This window comes from Ochotona curzoniae, unplaced genomic scaffold (assembly GCF_017591425.1).
Source record: "Ochotona curzoniae isolate NIBS_2020 unplaced genomic scaffold, NIBS_Ocur_1.0 contig_883, whole genome shotgun sequence".
Classification (NCBI taxonomy): domain Eukaryota; kingdom Metazoa; phylum Chordata; class Mammalia; order Lagomorpha; family Ochotonidae; genus Ochotona; species Ochotona curzoniae.
Window position 1 is genome coordinate 34,597,314 of NW_024466599.1, and position 21,054 is coordinate 34,618,367.

Here is a 21,054-nt window from a genome sequence, read left to right on the forward strand (position 1 = left end):
ATTAATGCAATAAACTACATCTAGGCTTTTCAACTAGGCCTATGCCCTAAAATGTTGCAAAGAAGTTGGTTAAAAGTACGAGAGGAGGCACGCTCCCTTTTTCTTCTGATTCTTTGACTCCAGTTGGAACTGGGGTCAACACTGTCAAATACAGAGTAGAGATCACGTAGGACAAAAGCTGGAGAAATGCCTTGAATTTGACATTTGAAACGTTTAGAATAACATTTGACAGGTTATTTCTCTGTAGTGATTTGAATTAGGATGTTAAGGATTAAACAGAAAGTGAAGAGAAGGAATGTAAAATGTGTTTGCAAGCAGTGAGGAGAATGGAGGAACTTGTATAGCTCATGCATAGCACAGAGGAGAGGGGCAGTTTTAGTTGGAAAGATTCAAGCATGTGTTTAACAACCAAAGTAAAACATAGAAAGGAAGGCTGAAGCTAGGAAGGGAAAGAGATAATTGCAAGAACTAGCACAGGGATATTTGAAACAGTTTCTCCCCGAGGAGAAGTTGGTTTTGGAAAAATGGTTGGGAACCCCATTCTTCTTACACCGTAGATGAGCACGAGTTGAATGCAAAGATGGTGAAGGAGAAGGAAGGTGAGGACTTAGTGGGTGTGACTGTCGGTGGAGCGGAAGGCAGATGTGTTCATTTGAAGAATGAAAGGATGAGGAGCACAGCCACGCGCCACTTTCACTTGAGAGGAAAGGATGGCGAATGGGTGCTGTGAACAAGTACAGAAGTTGGAACACCAAGTGGGCCCGAGGGGCCAAATAATATCGAGAAACACAAATATGTTGTGGTGCTGTTTGTTACTGTTACAATCTTCCCCCCATGGTAATAGCAGTGTGAAAGATTGATGGTATGAGAAGGTGAAAGATCAAGATGTTTAGGGGAGCTAGAGATTTAGAGGTTTTGTCCAACTGATGGCTCATGGAAATATACGTTGAACATTTATTACTCCAAGCATTGTGCTAAGTTCCTGATATCAAGTCTAATTATTAAAACTGTCTAAGGTGTGCCCGGCGCAATAGCCTAGTGGGTAAGTTCTTGCTTTGCATGTGCCGGGATCTCATTGGGGCACTGGTTTGTGTCCCAGCTGCTTCACTTCCCATCTAGCTCCCTGCTTGTGGCCTGGGAGAACAGTCAAAGATGGCCCAAAGCCTTGAGACCCTGCACCTGGGTGGAAGACCTGGAGGAAGCTCCTGGCTCGTGGCTTTGGATCGGCTCAGCTCCGACCATTGAGGACACTTGGGGAGTGAAGCAGCAGATAGAGGATCTTTCTCCTCCTCTCTGTATATCTGACTTTTCAATAAAAGCAAATGCATCTTTAAAAAAAAGAGAAATGAAATAAGAGAAGAGATGACAGAAAAAAGCAGGGAAAGTATTAATATCAGGCTTTCTTCATTTGAGCTCTGCTCGGATAGCTTTGTTGATAAGATGTGGGGCCCCTGGTTCTGGGGGTGGGGGAATCTCAAGAAAACAGCTGACAGCAGAAAGAGGTTAGTTTAACCATGACCGTACATATCTGGTCAGCACACACCAGTCTGCTTCCTCTGATGGCTGGAAATCTAAGGGAGATGCTACAAAGGGTCCCTGAAGGGGCCCTCTGTTAGGCATTGCAAGAGATCTCTAGAAATATAAAAGGCTCCAAACTCCCTCTGCTCCTCCTACATCTGCCTGGCATTATTTCAGCATGAGTAATGAAATAAAATGAGAACAGCAAGAGAATCTGTGGAAACATACAGGTTTAACAACTTGCTTCCTCCAGACCAGGACTTGCAATGTATTCTCCTTACTATAGGTTTGTTTTTAATAGTAGTTCACTACTACTATTTTAACCTTATCTTTAATAGAACATTTTAAGTAAAATCATTAATTTGAGAGAGAGAGAAAGAGTGAGGAATATTTCATTTGTAGGTTCACTCCCAAAATATAACCAACAGCTGGGTTTGGGCCAGACTTGTTACAGAGTGCAGCCAGTGATTGCTCCTTCACCTCTCCCTGTATACTCTTCCCCCGAAGTCCTAATTCGGCCCGGATGTTGGGTGCAGATGAATCCAATTAGTCTCTAGCTACAAGCCCAGTTTCTGTTTCTGCCCATCCCAATGAGCACCAATTAACTCCTTAACTCACAACACTTAGGTATTCGCTCCTGCCCACCTGTGACTCACTTAGCAACTGAGAAGGGATGGTATTGCATTGTTGTGTAACCACTCCCCTCACAAGCCCCTTTAAAAGGCCCATGAAGCAGGGGCTCACTCTCTTTCTGGTCAGGTGTTTCTGTTACTCTGGCACCTCTACTCTTGGCTGACTCAGGACAGGTAAGCCCCTTAGCGTGGTCCCTGTGTACTGCTTAGATGGGACAATGGATATAATAATGTTGTTTCTGGTCTGGAACTATCAGGAGTTCCAGCAGAGGTGAGGCCTAGCAGTAGTGGAATGTGGGCAGAGAAGCCAGGGAAAGTTGAATGTCTGCAGCTTTGTAAGTGTGTCCAGGTTATTTGTTGCATGTCTCTTAGGATAACATATTGCTGGGGAAGGTGGGACATAGATCTTTAGCTTAATCGATGGACTTAAGGATAATGACGATTTGTTCCCCTTTGGATTTTGATTGGTTGGATTGCCGTATGGACTTGTGATCTGCTCTTTCTAGTATGTTCTATTACCAAGTGTGGTTAATAAAGACTCCTTAATTAAAACCTTAGACATGTCTGGTGTGATTTCGCTTGCACCCCGTAACAGACTCAAGCCAGAAGCTGGGAATTCAGTTCTAGTTTCTCACCTGAGTTCAAGGATGCATGTTCTTAAGGCATTACCTGCAGCCCCCAGTGCTCTACATTAGCAGGAAGCAGAGCTGGGGCTCAAACTCAGATACTTCAATATGAATGTAGACATCCCAAGCAATGTCTTAACTCATGTGCTGTTTGCTTCAATAATTACTATTTTTATAGAAAAAGCCATACAAAGAGGCAAGTAATTTCCAAAGTGTGAATGATGTGTAATTACAAACTACGTTCCTTCTACTTCAGGCTGTTTTTGAGTATTCTCCCAGACAGAATTCTATCTGTGTAATATTTTTCTGTACACATAATACACATACAGAGCATTCTTTTACAAAAGGAAATAGGAATGTAGTCTGCCTTGTTTCATGCCTTGCTTTTTTTCCATTCAGCACTACAATTTGTAGTTTCTAAAATTTGGATATAGTCTTTTGTCTTTGCTTTTTTTCCTTTTTACAGATTTATTTTATTGGAAAGGCAGATTTAGAGAGAGAAGAAAAGAAAATGAGACAGGTCTTGCATCTGCTGGTTCATTCCCCAAGTGACTGCAATGGCCAGAGTTGAGCCTATTTGAAGCTAGGAACTAGGAACCTCTTCCAGGTCTCCCACGTGGGTGCAGGGTCCCAAGGCTTTGGGCCATCCTCGACTGCTTTCCCAGGCCACAAGCAGGGAGTTGGATGGGAAGTGGAGTAGCTGGGACTGAACCAGTGCCCATATGGAATCCCAATATGTGCAAGGTGAGGATTTAAGCTACCACATTGGTCCCCTGATATGATTTTTTTTCTTTAAAAAAACACAAAGCTTTATTTGTTTGAAATAGCCACACAGAGAAAAGACAGAGGGAGAGATATTTCTTCCATCTACCGGTTTACTTCAAATGGCTGCAATGACCAGGGTTGGAAGCCAAAAGGTCTCCCATGTGGGTGGTAGGGATCCAAGTACCTGGCACATTTCCCAGATGAATTAGCAGGGATCTGAATTGTAGTGGAGCAGCTGGGACTTGAATGGGCACTCATATGGGATGCAGATATTGCAGGTGGTGGTGCAACATGTGGATTTACAATGGCCTCAGTATATCTGTCTTCCTTTGGTGCAACATTACTGGTTGCTCTGGCTCCAAATCTTGGAGTAATACCTAGCCTTCTTCCTCTTAAATAGTAAATTCTTCCAAATTCTCCTTTGTCCTTTTTTTTTTAAATCATTCTCATCACCAATTCCTGGTTTAGGCCTTTTCATCTCTTACAGTGTTTTTCTATTAGAAAAGTTCTCCATTGATGCATTTCTTGCACACATGCTATTGATCAAATTTCTGTTCTGATTATGTCAGAAGCCTTCAGCAGTTTCCCATTCACTGCATTACACAAAAACTCAAGCACCAATGAATAAGTCTGATTTTAAAATTGTAATCTAAGGAATTCATGAAAGGCAGATACTTGGATAAGAATCCCTAGGTTTAGGACCTCTAAGCCGATACTTGCTTATGGGAGGGAAAGTGGGAGAGGGAAGGAGGATGAGAGGGAAAGAGGTCTCCTGTGTACGTGGCAGGAATACCTTCATTCGGGCCTTCGCTGCTGCCTCTCAGGGCCTGCTTTAGAGGGAAGCTGGATTCAGGAGCTGGAGCTGCGCCTCAAACCCAGGTACCCTGATATGGGATGCAAGTGGAGTCTTACGTGCAATGCCAAACATCTGTCATATTAGTCTGTATTTAAAGAAGTTTCAGCTGATGCAGTTGGTTGTAGGATCTGTGGGAATATTAGTATAAACTATAACTTTCTTAGTCTAATCCTTGAGGCTCCTCAGGATCTCTTTCCATCCCTGTCTCTTAATACTGCGTCTTTATAAGTCTGTGCAAATGGCACTCTTGTTGCCACACCTTCCAGTTAGTTACACCTGGCCTCAGTTTTCCAAACCATCTTGCGTCCACGTTCTGCTCTTGTGTTAAAGGTTTGGATTCTCCAGCTCTTGATCCCGAGATCATGGGAGGAGTGACCAGCAGGCATATTGTTTGTCTTTTCCTGCTATTCATGCTTGCTGCGCCTCTGTCACAAAGATGTTCTATAAGAATTTGTGGGGTTAGCGACCTCCTCTGACTTCATTGTCATTGTATGTGCAATGTCATTGACTGTTGCTGGCGTGTGTTGGGCTTTCAACACATATTTGTAGATTTCACTGGGTAAATGAACAAAACCCAGCCTAGTATTGTCCTGAGAACTACAAGTCCCAGTGGACACCGCGCGGAACGTCGGCGGCGCGGTGAGGTAAGGGGGCGTGGTCAGTCCGAGGGAGGGGTCGTCCTGCGGGTAGCTGGAGGCTGGGGCGGCCGGGAGCCTGGGGTGAGGGAGTGAGGGAGCGAAAGGTGAGCTAAGCCGAAGGAGGGGACGCGCTGCGGGGCGCCCCCAGTCTATGGAGCGGGGTAAGATGGCGGAGGCGGAGAGCCTGGAGACAGCGGCAGAGCACGAGCGGATCCTGCGGGAGATCGAGAGCACCGACACGGCCTGCATCGGGCCCACGCTCAGGTACCCCCGGTACCGGCGCCACCGACGGGCGGGCGCGGGCGGGACGGGGTGGCAGGTTCCTTTGGGTCCGGTGCCGGCCGCCCGCAGGGCCGGCGCTGCCCCTCCCCTTGGAGGGACCCGCTAGTGACCTGTATGCTGGTGAGGCGTGTTGTATGCTGGAAGGATCCCTTCCCCATCGATCGTCCACGACTCGGGAGGCGCCTCCCGTCTGCCTCACGGCCGGGCAGCCTTCACGCTCCCCCCGAGGCTAGCCCAGAGCCCCCGGCAGATGGTGGCTCCTAGCAGCTCTTCCCCCTGGGAACATCACCCGGCTCCCTCAGACCTCGTCCCGCCCCTGACACAAGTCAGCTCTACAGATCAGTTTTTACTGCACAGCGTGTTGCTCGGAATTAAACTGCTGTCCCGCAATCACAGCCGCGTCTCAGAAACGCTATCTGAAAAAATCCTAGGCCACCTAAGGAAGTTTCCCTGGACCCCCACACCCCTTTCCCGAGGGCTGATGCTCCTTTAACCCCTGTGGAAGGCCGGCCCCTCTTTCAGATGCATCCTCGCAGAGGGAATACCTTACCACATCCTGGTCCCCCAGTTACGGCATGTACATCCCCTCGCTTCTAGTTTTAGCTGGAGATGTCAAAATGAACCCCGGACCACCTCACTTACTTACATTTAGGTAGCATTTGTTATGCACCGTGTGATACATGGTATGACGTGATTTACACATAACTTATTTAAGCCACAAAACCATCTTATTGGGCAGGTACTGTTATTACTTTCATTATATAAAGGAGGCAAGGAGAGGTTATGGGACTTGTACAAGGTCATAAAGTGTGGGGTGTGGGGGCTCGGGATTCCTGCGCAGGCAGTCTGAGTCCAGGCTCAGCCCCCACCGCTGCGCTTCCTGGTGGTGATCACTTATCAAGTTTTGAACCACTTTCCCTTGCTCCTTAGTTTACCAGTGCCCTAGAGTTAACTCATCCTCCTCTGTTCCTGTGGCGCATTCTGACCTCCGTGCAGCCAATGGACAGGAGAATTCTTGCCTTCCTGGTAGAGTCTTGAGTCACTGCCCCTCCCCTGGAGAGTTATTACTCACTGCCTGCTGTTTCATGGGAAAAGCCACCTCCTGGGAGACCGAGGTAGGGCCGGCTGGAGACTTGACTCTTCATCCCCGCCTGCACATCCTCTTCATTGTGCACTGTTCGCGCTGTTCTCCAGGGCCATCCCTGGACATAACTGTCCTCAGCACGTTGCTCTGTATCCTTCTGGAGTGACTTTTAGCCCCCATTTTGGACCAGTTCTTCCACACAGTTGCCACACAGATTCTCTCCACCCCTACTCTCATTGTGTCAGCATTTGGACCACCATGCTTCTCTCCTGTCCTATTAGCTCTGAAGGATCAGTGATTCTCATTACAAGTAATACTTCTATGAATATTCAGAGATACTTATTCATAAGTATATTATTAATAGTTATCCATTTTTCCCCCTGTAAGATGTTAGTGGAGTTGTTGAAACTGCATCCTTGCCATTTATTTGGTGGGCAGAATGGTACGGACTGTGGTATGTTGGGAGATCTGCAGAAGGAGGGAAAGAGGTGGGGGTTCACTCCTCAAATGTCTGTGACAGGAGCCAGAAACTTCTTCCAGGTCTCCCACGGTTGTGGCAGGGGCCCAAGCACTGGGGCCATATCCCACTGCTTTTCCAGGTGTTTTAGCAGGGAGCTGGGCTGAAGTGGAGCAGCCAGGGCAGTGACTTAATGTGCTACACTACCATGGTGGCTCCTTAATATTATATTAAGCAAAATATTGGGGTGGGCATTTGGTGTGGTGGTTACAACATGCTTGTGGTGCATGGCTCCTAAATTGCAGCACCTGAGTTAGGGTCCTGACTCTGCTCGATTATAGCTTCATACTGATATGCACCCTGGGAGGTAGCAGCTGATGTACACAAGTAGTTGGGTTTCCAGCACCCATAGAGGAGACCTGATTGAGTTTCAGCCTCCTGGCTTCAGACTGTTGTGGCCATTTGGGAAGTGAATGAACCAGTGGGTGAAGATCTCTGCCTGTCTGTCTTGCTTTGTGTTTCAAATAAAGTAAATCTTAAAAGAATAAAAGACTTGGCTGCTAGCTGTAGACATAGTTGATGTCTTGTTGAAGTTCTCACTGGAGCAGTTTAGATTACTAGAGTTTTTAGGAAGAGTTATTTATCCTAGCACCATCAATGTTGGTTTGGGTCGCTTATGGTTTTCACTTGCTGCTCTTGATTTATACAATAAATTATTTAGTGTTACTAATTTAATTTATTACTATTATGTTAACTCTCAACTGAGAAGCAAATACTAATAAGCTGAATTTTGGATTGTAATCTCCAGTTTCTTGACTTTTGGAGTATATGCATTATGGATCAAATGTAAGTTACCCATTTTCCCTAGTACTTGGTTTGTTATCCCTGAGATCTTTTTCACTGGAAAATGTGGAGTTAGATGGATTAAGGTTAATTTGCTCTAAGGGAATTTTGAATAAAAAAGCTTTAGAGCCATTGCAATATCCTAACAGTTGCTTTTCTTTATTCTCTATATTATTGTTAGGACCTTTTTGTTTTTGCTGTGTCTTGTCTTTGGCAGGTAGCTCTAAATCTTGCAGTCATACCCGAGGCTCAAGCATTTGAATGATTTTGAATCTAGTATGAGTAGCACCTGCTGCCTTTGTCTTCAAGTCAGCTTGTCCCTTCGCAAGTTCATGGGCGATGATCTCGCCTAGTTTCCTTACCTTGTTCAGAGGCCACGGCTTGCACAGACTTGATGTTTCTGATCCCAGCGTTAGCCTGAGTGCACCTCCATCATCATCATCTGTTGTTCCATGATAATCACTAAACAGGTTTGATTTAGTCCATAGACTGTCTCAATCTTAAATCTCAAACTCTTTTACCCTTCTTCATGCTGTATCTTTCCTATTATTAACATCTTTTTGAGGTAGCATTTTTATAGCATCAGATTCTTAGCTGTTCCTGAGATAGGTTTTCTAATTGAAGAATAAAAGATCTTGGATTAACAGTAAATTGATAGCAGATATAACATTAATATACCTGTACCTGAAGTTCCTGTTTTTGAAAAAAAGACTGAACTATGTGTCTTCTCATTGCTGTGATTTACACATTGTTGCTTGTATTCTCTCTTCCTGTGGTACCTGATTACTCTTTCAGTCTTGTCTCTTTTTGTTTGAGGAGGCACAATGGTTGACATTTTAATTATCATGTTCCTTATTTTAGTCTTGAACTGTACTTACACTATTGGTAGATTCACATGTGTAATAAGGGTGTGATGTTTTTATTGTATTTGTGAAAGGCTAGGCCATCTTTGCATATAGAATTTGTTGCTTTGCATGTTCTTTTGGGGAAAAAGCCATCTTCATCTTTTTTTTTTTTTTTAAAAAAAGATTTATTTTCATTTGAAAGGCAGACCTATAGAGAAAGAGACAGAGAGATCTTCATCCATCAATTGGTTCATTCCCCAAATGGCTACGATGGCTGAAGCTGAGCTGATCTGTAGCTGACCTAAGTCTGGACCCAGGAACTTCTTCCAGGTCTCCCTTGTGGGTGCGGGGTCCAAAGACTTTGAGCCATTCTCTACTGCTTTCCCAGACCATAGCAGGCAGCTGGATTACAAATGGAGCAACTGGGATGCAAACTGCAACCTATATGGGTTGCTGGTGCTACAGGTGGAGGATTAGCCTACTGCACTGTGGAATGGGCCCTTTATCTTTTATTTAAAAATATTTAAAAATTTTTCTTTTTAATATTGTTTACATAGCTGAGAGGGATGCATGTCCATTTGGACGTTAGTTATGGAGTGGTGGGAAATATGTTTCAGTCTTTTTTTTTTTTCCCTCCTGTGTCTGCAGAGGAGAGGGAGGGGACCACTCCTTGCTGTCAAATTACATCAACACTTGGGCATGGGGAATGGTCACTTGATGACACCATAGAGACCCCGTTGTAGGGAAGATGATTCCAAGGGTGTTACTTGAGTTGTTTTGATAGTTCTGAGAAGTAGTTGGTTTTGTTGCTTCAGGGTTGAGAAAATCTTTCCAAGGTCTATTGGTTGGGAAAGTCTTCCTTAGTGTATCCACAGACCCAGCAACATGCTACGAAGCTTGGCCAGGAGAATTGTTCAACCTGTCCTGTTTTCCATCTTCTGAGGCAGTTGACATCTCTTGTCCTAAATGAGCTGTCTGTCATGTCCCACATGTGCATCTGGAGATGCTATCTACTGTACAGGCATCAGCAACTGAGGAGGTCCAGTTCCAATACAGGCACTCCAAGATCGGACCACACATCCTGAGTTTTGCCCTGTGGCCGGAGTCTGAGTCCAGCAGTCTAGTTCGAGGCACCTGCAAGAAACCTCATCTGGGGTGATCTCAGACTTGGCTCTTGCGTATGTCAGCCAGTGCAAAGCAGCCAGTGGAGGTCAGTTCTGTCCCAGTCAGATGGGGAACCAGCCAGACGTGAACCGATGGGTGCTGTGGTCTAGTCTTGCCAGCCTGCCACAAACCCAGTCCCACCACAGGCCCAGTCCCTACACATACCAGTGGGTGCCTTGGCCTAGTTAGGGTGATACTCATCAACCCCCACTATGCCTAACCTCAGCCCTGTTTTTTTGCTAGGTCATAGCACCCACAGATATGCATGACAGCCAGATGGGATATGGGCTGGACCTTAGCAGACCCCATACCTGGCCTCACATACACTGACAGGTGCTGCCATCTTGTCCAGACTGGCCAGCTACAGTCCTAGTTTTTGTGCTCATCAGCAAGATACAGACTAGCAGGGGAGTGCCCAGTTTCCCTTCCAGGCATATTCCCAGCACTGCATCATGCACCTGCCAGTACATACTTCAGTCATGCCTGATATGACTCATACCTAGAATTGGCACTTGCCAGTTAGTGCTGTGACTTAGCCTAGTTGGCCTGTACCCATTCTTGCTCTTGTGTGTGCCAGTAGGTATGGCAGTCTTGCCCAGTCTGGCCCACCTCCAGTGCCAGCTCTTTTGCTTACCAGTAGAAGCAATAGTTCAGCTAGGGAGTGCTCAGAATTCCCCGACCAGGCTTGCTTCCACCCCAAGACTTTGTGTGTGCCAGTAGCTTGTATATCTCAGTCTGAAATCACCCTCCCCAGTCTTGGCATTCACCAGCATATGCTATAGCCTGGCTCAGCCCTGCCTGCCCCCAATCCCAGCTCTCACCAGTAGATACAACAGCCTAGTCCAGCCTAATCCAGCCCCCATTCTCCCCCATTCTGAACTGGCAGGTGTTGTCATCTTACACATCATAGCTTGCACCCTGTCCTAGCTTTCAACTGGTGCCAGTGTGTGCTGTGGACTGACTCTGCCTGGCCTGTCCCCAAACCTGGCTTACAAAATGCCAATGGGTGCTGTAGCTCAGCCTGGTCTAGCCTGCTCCCAGTCTTGGCTCTTATGCTCACCAGCAGGAACTATGTCTAGCAGGGCAGTTCCCTAAGTTCTCACAGGCTTGTCCCTAGCAATAGATCTCTCATGTACCAGTGGGTGCTGCTACACAGACTGACAAAGCTGGTCCCCAGTCCTGACACTCACTGGTGGGTACCATGGTCTAGCCTAACTGGCTCTCACCCATTCTGGCTCTCACTGATGGGTGCTATAGCCTAGTCAAGTCTAGTCTACCCCCAGACCCGGCTCTCATGTGACCCAGGAGGTTCTGTGGCTCATCCTGGCCTGCCCACATCTGTTCTGGCATTTGCGATTGTCCAGTTTGGTCCACCCCCAGGCTCAGCCCACATGCATGCTGATGGGTACTACAACCTTGCCCAGTCTGATTCACCCATGGCCCTAGTATCATATTCTCTAGTGGGAGCTGCAGCCCAGCAGGGCAGTCTTCAGAGTTGCCCTAGTAAGCCTGTTCCCAGCCCAAGGACTTGTGTGTGATGGCAGAACTGGCTTGGTTCACCCACAGTCTCAGCTCTTGCTAGCCAGGCATGGCCTGTATCCTCTCCTAGCTTTAATGTATGCCAGTGGATGCTGAGGCCTGGCTTAGCCGGGCCTGTCCTGAGACCTGGCCCATACGAATGGTGATGAATGCTGCAGATTTGCCTGGCCTGGCCTGCCTCCAACCCTGGCTCCTGTGCTTCCCATGGGAGCTATGCTCTAGAAGTGAAGTTTTCCAAGTTTTCCTACCAGACTTGCCCTATTCCTGGATTTCATGTGTGCCATTGGGGGCTGTGGCCCTGCTTGGCATGATCTGCCCTTGGTTCTGGCCCTTGTGCCAACAGGTGCTGCAGTCTGGCCCTACCCAGACTCCTCCTAATCCCAGCTTCCATGAATGTCAGACAGGATCCTGTCAGGTGAGTTCTGTGGTCCTACCTGGCTTGGCCCATCAGTGCTCCCAGCTCCCCATGTAAACTGGAGGGTGCTGCAGTGCTACAGAGGTGAACCCACAATTCCCCTATTGTTCCCAGATCGTGTGTTCTGGTGGGTGCTGTGGCCCAGCCTGATGTGGCCCACCCCCTGCTCGAATGCTCATGGATGGGTACTGTGGTCCAGCCCAGTTAGGCATGCCCTCCAGGCCCAGCCCCTGCAAAGACCAGCAGGAGGCAGGTGATCATGTTTAGTCCAGCCCACTTGGGTGGATGCATTGGCCTGATTCAGAGATGGTCTCTAGTTCTCCCCTCTAAACCACTTCATGTCAGCTACTTTGCCTTCCTGTGAGTGCAGTGGACTGGTCTGTGGAAGACCCCAGAAGTCATTCCTTCCCTGTCAAATGTGTCCTAGCAACTCTCATATGATCTCAGACCTCTTCTCTGGGCAATATGCATGCAGACTCCCTCTCCTCTCCTGAGGATGTGTGTTGTGTATCCCACCTGGAGTTCCCTGCCTTCCTCACTTATGTTAAAGGAGAGAGAGAGAGCTAGAACAAGTAACCATACTGGTATACTGGTGATAGTTAATATAAATTTGGCATTAATCAGGCACAGAATGCCTACCACAACTGGCTGTTCTACTCCCAGTAGTATAACAGTCGCCTAGATACAAGGTAACCTAGGCAGTTGCCTATAGCCAGCCTTCTACATCTTTTAAAAAGTTATTTTATTAGTCACAGGTTTAATTTTGGACTCAAGATGCAAGATATTCGGATCTATCTTGTTTTTAAAACAGCCTTGATTTCTGATTTGTGATAGAAACACTACACTGTTGATTGCAAATCACTCATATACAATAGTTCCATGTTTTTAGTGTGTTTATTTCTTACTAAGTAAACTCAGATGTCTGACTTTGCTTTTGGGTAATAGCAGTTAATAAACATTAAAATATATTGCTGCTTGGACCTGGTGTGATAACCTAGTAGCTAAAGTCCTCACCATGCACTGGGATCCCATATGGGCACCGGTTCTAATCCTGGCAGCCCTGCTTCCCATCCAGCTCCCTGGTTGTGGCCTGGGAAAGCAGTCGAGGACTGCCCAGAGCCTTGAGACCCTGCACCCATGTGGGAGACCTGGAAGAGGCTCCTGGCTCCTAGCTTCAGATTAGCTCAGCTCTGGCTATTGCAATCACTTGGAGTGAATCAGTGGACGGAAGATCTTTCTTCCTGTCTCTCCTTCTCTCTGTATATCTGACTTTCCTATAAAAATAAATGTTGATTAGCTATTGGTTGCTGGTAATTTTTTTCTGTATTCCTACTTGTTTCCTGTCTGAGGTATTAAAATCTTTGTATGTAATGGAAGATTTTTCTATTTCTTCTTTCTGATCAGTTGGCTTTTGCTTCACGTTTTTAGCAGTCCTGTTATTTGGTACATACAATTTAAAATTTTATTTCTTGGTAGATTGATCACTTCATTCTATAATAAAGTTCCGCTTGCATTGAATTCTACTTTATTTAATGATAAGGTATATTAATTTTCCTTTGTTTAATGTTTGTATGTAGAATCATTATCCCTTTGTTTTAAGCTATGTCATTATATTTGAAGTGAATTTGTCAATAGACTATAGTTGTGTTTTAAAATCTACTTAGTCAATCTGTCTTTAATTAGTGTATTTAGACCATTTATATTTAATATAAATCTTGACATCCTAATGCTTAAGCCTGATGTTTTATTTTGATTTTTGCTTATTCTCTCCTGTTTTTGGTTTGCTTTCTTTTTCATGCTCTCCCTTGGGTTACTTAAACTTTTTTTTATAGAATTCCATTTTTGTTTATTTACAGTATTTTTGAGGATACATTTTGAATAGTTTTTTTTAAAGATTTATTTCTTTTCCTTTGAAGGCAGATTTACAGAGAGAAGGAAAGACGGGGAGAAAGATCTTCCATCCTCTGGTTCACTCTCCAAGTGACTGCAATGGTCAGAGCTGAGCTGATATGAAGCCAGGAACCAGGAGCTTCTTCTGGATCTTCCACACGGTTGCAGGGTTCCAGGCTTTGGGCCATCCTCTATTGCTTTGCCAGGCCAGAAGCAGGGAGCTGGAAGAGAGATGGAGTAGCTGGGATATGAACCGTTGCCCATATGGGATTCTGGTGCATGCAAGGCAGGGACTTTAGCTGCGAGGCTACTGTGCCAGGCCCCCTTTTGAATAGATTTAAAAAGCAGTTTCTGTATATGTTTTGTGGCTTATATGAATTAGTCTACTAGTGGATCTTTTGCCCAGTTGGAGTGAAACCCTTATCTCTTTTTCTGTCTTTGTACAATTGCTTTTTTATAATCATCTTAATTGTTTTCTATAGCAACATTTAGAATCAAATCAGACAGTTTTTTGCTGTAAGCATTCTTCTTGGTTTGGAAAACTCAGGACAAGTAATGGCTATTGTTTTTATCCTTTTTTTTTTGGTTTGTTTTTGTTATCTTCCTGATGTTTCAAGATCCTTCCTTTAAAAAAAAATCACTTCCTTCCTGTTTGTAGAGCTTCTTATAGCCATTCTTTTTAAAGTAGCCTTGCTGCAATGAGCTTCTTGTTACAGTAGAACAGCTTAATTTTCGCTCATTTGAGAATGTCTTCATTTCCTCTTCACTCATGAAGTATATTTTGGCCGGGTAGGATTCTGGCTTGCTAGTGCTTTATTTGAGCACTTGAAACATGCTGTGCCATTTCCCTCTGGCCTCCATGGTTTCTGATGGGATATTTTCTGTCAGTCAGGTTATGTTTTCCTTGATTGAAAATGTCTCCGTTTTTCCTGGTTGCTTTAGAATTTTTTGTTATTAGTTTCAGGAGTTTAATTATGATGCATTTTGGCATGAATTTCTTTGAATTTGTTCTGGTTAAGGTTTGCTCAGGTTGTTTGCATCTGTAAGGGGAATGATTTTAGCCTTTATTTGTATACTTTCTTGCCTTGCTCCTCCTCACCAGAGCCTCTGGGTCTCTTGGTACAGTCACTCCCTAAGCACTGATCAGTTTTCTCAGGTCACTGTCTTTCTCCTCTCACCTCTGCCTCATTGAGCCCATCCCTGAGAATAATGATTTTTTTTTTTTTCAATTTGAAAGGCAGAATTAGAAGGAGGAAGGAGATTTGAGGGGAAGTTGTGGAGGGGGTATGCTACCTCTTCCTTCTGCTGCTTTTGAGGGAGATAGGAAAACAGAGATGGATCTTTCATCTACAGTTTCACTTCCCTAATGTCTGCTAACAGAGTGAAACCATGTTGAAGCCAGAGCCCAGAGCTTCATCTGGATCTCCCACAATAGTGCAGGGATTCTAGCATTTGAATCATGCTGCTTTTTCCAGTCACATTAGCAGAGAGCTGGATTGAAAGTAGAGCAGCTGAGTCTTAAGCTGGCAGCCATACCAGATGCTGATGTTGCAGTCAGATGCTTAATACACTATGCTACGATACCAGTCCCTTAGGCATCTTAACTTTTGTGCCAAACACGTGCCCTATAATTTTATTTTTTAAATGGGAATCACTGTGCATTTGATGGTTATCTATTTTGTTCTATTTAATAATGTATAAATAGCTCAAGTGTTTTTATGATCCAAATATTTTAGCCTTCCTTACAATAAAGACATTTATTTGGAAGGCAGAGTTGGACAAAGAGAGGGAGTGAGAGAGTGAGATAAGAAGAGCAAACTTTTTTCTCCTGGTTCAATCGTTTAAGTGCCTCCAGCAACCAGAGTTGGACCAGGCTGAAACCGGAAGGCGGATAGTTCAGAACTCCATTTGAATCTTCAGCATGGGTGGCAGGTACCCCAGTTATTTGGGCTGTCATCTGCTGCTTCCCAGCATGAAGTTGTTAGCAGGCTGCCAGATTAGCAGTGAAACATGTGATGGCTGAAGTACTTGGGCCCTTGCAGCTCACGTGAGAAACCTGGATGGAATTCTGGGCTCCTGAATTCAGCCTCACCCAGTTTGGCTGTTGTGGCCTTTAGGTGAGTGAGCCAGTGGGTGAAAGATCTCTGTCTCTCCCTGCCTCCCTTCACCTTGTTCAATAAAAAAGCAAATAACTGAAATGATTATATAACATTATGTGTTGTCAGTATTTAAAATATAGAAAGTGGCCTCCATTTAGATTCCTGCAGTTCCCATATAGCTGGGAACACTAAGTCTTCAAGATTTAGACTCTAAGTTGTCAAATTTGTGCTTTGGACTATATAATCCAGAATTTGCCTTTGTTTTCAGCCTTATTAAAATAAGTCAGAAGTTTATTTTACAGGTTAATTCTCCAAAAGAAAAAAAAAATCTTAGTTGTCATTTTTTTTTTTTTTTTCATTTTTATTTCTCACGTCATCATATAAAGTTGGTCAGGAATTTTGTTTTTGCTCCTGGGCAGTCTTGACATGCCAGGAACTGGGAGAATGAATCATCCCATGTTACTTGAAATTGATTTTAAGTTACAACAGGTAAAATTAATGGTACAGATAAGTTTCTCAACTTTTTGAGAGAGTTCTAGAAGATTTTCATTTCTTGGCTACAAAGTTGTTTGAAAGACTTTGAGATTCCTTCATTTCCTTGTTTTCCTCAACTTGCTAGGATAAGATCAGTCTTCATGGATTAGACCAGATTGTGAACTGGACTGGACTAGTTTTTCTTTGTTTTTACTTAAAAATGTCTGGCCTAGAAGTGAAGAGTGGCTGCAAAATGCAGAATGCTGTATATCCGAGTAGAAATGTGAGTATTCTCTGAAAATTATTTCTGGTGATACTGTTTTTTGTACTACTAGATTAATGTGACTAAATGAACATTTTTTTTTCTTTTTTAAATTTTATTGTTGTTTACATTGTATTATGTGGTGCAGTTTTATAGGCGCTGATGAGAGAGAGAGATGTGGAGACACTCTTCCATCTGCTGATTCATTCCCTAAATGACTGCAACAGCCAGTTCTGGATCAGATGGAATCTAGAAGCTGGAATTCCATCCTGATCTCTCAAATGGTGACGGGGACACAAGTATGTGGGCCATCTTCTGCCTTCCTGGGAGCATTAGCAGGAAGCTGGATTGAAAGTGGAGGAGCTGGGATTCTAACCAGTGCTTTGATATGGGCTGCTGGTATTGCAGTTGGTACTATAGTGCTGGCCCCAAGAGTCAGACACCTTGAAGATTTCTAATTCATTGTGGCTGCTTTGTAGCATTGGGCAGGTTGTGGTCATTTGTAGCTTAGTGTAGATCTACATATTCGTTGGGACAGCTATCCAGCAGATAGTGTCTCAAAGAGGAGAGAGGTTCTTGTGGGAAATGAGACCCTTAAATATTTAAGAATTTCTTGCAAAAGTACAAATGAGAACTCTTTCAGAAGAGTCATTTGTAGACGCAATAATTTTAGGAGCATTGTTGGTATATTTATCCTCCCTTTCCTGGCTCTGTTTTTCTTCACATAGTTTCCGTATTTTAATTCTGACAGTTTTTTTCCCTTCTTGCCCTGGAGAAGTGAGCTCTTAAGTGAATTTATCATGAAAGTGTTTTGGACTTCTAGTTTGGTATATTGAATTCATTCACAATTGAGCAACTCTGAAGCCTTAGTGTGGATGTCCTTGCTATGCAGCAATGACAATGCTTAGATGCTGTTAATAGCCCCATTGTATGTCGAATGAAACTCACATTTTGCCAGGGTTGAGGATTACTTGTGATTCTATCAGTGTGTGTCAGCTGGCTTCATTTGTTATTCCTCAGAGTTTCCAGAAGGTTGTCCTGGCTAGTACCAGGCTTTTGCTATTATTCCCTGTCTGGAGATTGCTGTTGCTATAGTTGGGTTTGGAAATTTTATTTTTCTTTTTGCATCAAGATTAGTCACAGTGCAGGTGGGGTTGCTGTTTCATTTCTTATATTTTGAAGATTCTTGTTGCCTTGGTCCCCTAAAGTTGTTCAGTATACAGAATCTCCCTGCTGGGAGATTGCTTACATTTACTGGGATTTCATTTCTGTCGTTCTGACCATACCAGAAGCAGTTTGAAATTGACCTATTGGGTGACCAAGTTTTGAATTCATTTTTTTTTTTAAGATTTATTTATTTTTATTGGAAAGTCAAATATACAGAGAGGAGAAAAGACAGAGAGCAAGATCTTCTGTCTGATGTTTCACTCCCCAAGTGACTGCAATGGCTGGTGCTGCTCCAATCCAAAGCCAGGAGCCTGGAACTTCCTCCAGGTCTTCCCCGTGGGTGCAGAGTCCCAAGGCTTTGGGCCGTCCTTGACTGCCTGCCCAGGTCACAAGCAGGGAACTGGATGGGAAGTGGAGAAGCTGGGATTAGAACCAGCACCCATATGGGATCCTGGTGTGTTCAAGGTGAGGACTTTAGCTGTTATGCTGCTGCTCTGGGTCCTGCATTCTTTTTATTTTTTTTTTTAAAAGATTTATTTTTATTATTTTTTTATTGGAAAGGCGGATATACAGAGAGGAGAGACAGAGAGGAAGATCTTCCTTCCAATGATTCACTCCCCAAGTGAGCGTAACGGGCTGCTACTATGCCAATCCGAAGCCAGGAGCCTCTTCCGGGTCTCCCACGCGGGTGCAGGGTCCCAAAGCTTTGGGCCGTCCTTGACTGCCTTCCCAGGCCACAGGCAGGGAGCTGGAAGGGAAGCGGGGCTGCCGGGATTAGAACTGGCGCCCACATGGGATCCTGGGCGTGCAAGGCAAGGACCTTTAACCACTAGCGCCACCGCGCCGGGCCCCTGCATTCTTTTTAAAAAGCATATTTTGAGGCAGATATTATGGTGCAGTGAGTTGAGCTGGTGCTTAAATTGGAGTGCTGGTTCCAGTACTGGCTGCTCTTTCTTTTTGGCTTCCTGGGAAGTGGGTGGTGGCTCAAGTATTTGGACCCCTGCCACCCATTTGGGAGATCTGGACGGGATTCTGGGCTCTTGGCTTTGGCCTGGCACAGTCCTATCAGCTTGGGGTTTATTTGGGGAAGTGAACCAGCAGATGGAAGATATCTATTTCTGATTTTTTCTTTGTCGTTCTTTTAAATAGATGAAAAAAAAATAAAAAAATTCAAAGTATTCTCAAATTTGAGTGTATTGGAGTCACTTGCGAGGCTTGTTAGGGCAGACTGCTGGGCTCCACCCTGTTTCTGAACAAGTTGGTCTGGTCTGGGACCTGAGATGCATTTCTAGCTACTCTGATGGGATGCTGATGGGACTGGTTTGGGTAGGACACTTCAAGAGCCACTGCTGTCAGATAAAATTACATCAAAATGCCCTAAATATGTTTATATTCAGCATGAAGAAAAGATAGCTTAGGTTTGAGAAAACTATTAAAATCTTAGAATTTTCTTTTTTTCTGATATTGACCATAGTATATGGTATATATATAATAAAAATCCAATCATACAGAAAACCTTAAAGGTACAAGTAAGAATTAATAGGGTCCCCTTATTAATACAGTAACCATTTTGGTAATGTAATTTCAGCTATTTTCCTATACATTTAGGTATTGTATTTTTAGATTAAAGTAGCCTAAAACATCTTCTCAGTTGACAGCTGCGTTACTTATCTTTCACATGTTTTGTTGAAAGTTTCCCAGAAGGGTCTTTATTGTAGAGTACAGACAGCCAAGCCTAGTGCTTTAGGAATCACCTAATGACATACTGAGTGTAGGTAAACTGTTTTTTTCACAGATGAAGCAGATCATACATAATGTATCTTTCTGTGACTTATTTCACCTAACACTGAAAGTATTCTGAAACTTTAGGATGTAAAAGAAAATTGTTAGTGGGATTATGCTCTTGCAGTTGACACAGCTTGGAATGACCATGTACCATGTTGAAGTATTGGGATTTGATTTCTGGTTCTGCCCCTGATCTGCTTGCTACTCACAGGCATCCTAGGAAGCAGCAGGTGTTTGCTGACACAGTTGGGTCCCCTTATGTGGCAAATCTGAACTGAGTTCTTGACACCTGGCTTCAGCTGGGCACAGAATCAGTTGTTGCAGATGTTTGTGACGGGGGGCAGGAAATCTGTCTCTCTGCTTGTCAAATATAATAAAACGATGCAGCTCTTTTTTTTTTTTTTTTAAAAGAGAAACCCTTCAAGATAAGTTAAATCACTTTTTTTTTCAAATACATAAGTTATATATATGATTGCTCTTGTATAAATTTTTTGAACTTTTAAAAAATTATTTTAGATGTTTACATAGTTGATCAGGTTGGGAAGGATCTAGGATTAGAGAGAAGTGGGTGTGACCATTGTTTCCGAACTTTCTATTTTTATATTTTGGGGAAAGGGAGGAGATAAGGAGATGGGCCATAACTAGCCTCCCCCGCCCCACCCCAGTATCTGAGAATGGGGAAAGGTCATCCAGTATCAACCCAGGGTCACAATGTGGTGCATGTTTTGAAGGGTCTGCCCATGTGGATGCGATGGTTTTGAAATGCTGTAAATCTCACTGATCTGTGGTTGAGAAATCCCTTCCATTGTCCATTGGCTGACAGAGTCAACCTTAGAGTCTCCAGATATTTGCCCAGGTATTTGCTGTCATTGTTTGGCTGGGGTAGTTGTCCATGTGTTCTGTTCTCCATTCTATGCTATGGTACCAGATGTCTTCTGCAGGCCCTAATGAGCTACCATGTCCTCTATGTGCACCATGGTCTGTCATGCACCAATCCATCTTTTACACTGAGGAGGATCAGGGCCAGGCGATCTGGGCCAAGCTAGACCTCCACCCCTGAGAGTCACGCACATGGTGCCCCCCACCCTGCAGGTGGGCCGAAGAACCTGGGTCAGGTGACCCAAACCCGACCAGGCCCTCTACCCCTGGGGTTCTCAGACCCAGCACCCACTGTGCAGGTGGGCCCACAACTCCGTGCCATGCGAACAGGGACCTGCCAGACCCACCATCCCTGGGGCTCATGGACCTGACACCTACCATGCAAATGGACCCAGGGACCTGGGCCAGGAGACCAAGGCCCCTGTGGACTCCACACCTGTGGGGCTCACACATCAGTTCCCACCGCACAGCTGGGCCTTAGGACCTGTGCCATGCGACCCAGGCCCTTCTGGACCCCCAACCCTTCGAGCTGATGGACCTGGCACCCACCTCCCAGGCAGACCAAGGAATTGGTCCAGATAGATGGGATTATAACAAAAAGAAAGATGTTGCACAGCAAAGGAACTTTCTAGTTTATTTAAATTTTACCATTTATTTATTTATTTTAAAGGGAGAGAGAGAGTTCTTCCATCTGCTGGTTCAGTTTCCAGATCACCACAACAGATACAACTGGACCAAGCAGAAGTGAGGATCTCGTAATCTCAATCTCTCATTTTGAGTAGAAGGGATCTTGAGTAGAAGGGTTCTCCCAGAGACAGTCCCATTTTCCACAGA

At 44.5% G+C, this 21,054-nt stretch overlaps 1 protein-coding gene across 5 annotated transcripts in view; it reads left to right on the plus strand.

Moving 5' to 3' along the window:
• Window positions 1-5,103: 5,103 nt before the first annotated feature.
• EXOC6B (exocyst complex component 6B) overlaps window positions 5,104-21,054 on the plus strand; it is a 498,452-nt gene continuing 482,501 nt past the window's right edge. For 4 of the 5 annotated variants that reach the window (XM_040993232.1, XM_040993230.1, XM_040993233.1 and 1 more), the window contains exon 1: window positions 5,105-5,299. In XM_040993232.1, the coding sequence (XP_040849166.1) occupies window positions 5,187-5,299 (113 nt within the window). In that variant the 5' untranslated portion in view covers window positions 5,105-5,186. Of the gene's footprint in view, window positions 5,300-21,054 lie in introns of all 5 variants that reach the window. The other variant, XM_040993234.1, reaches the window with a different exon arrangement.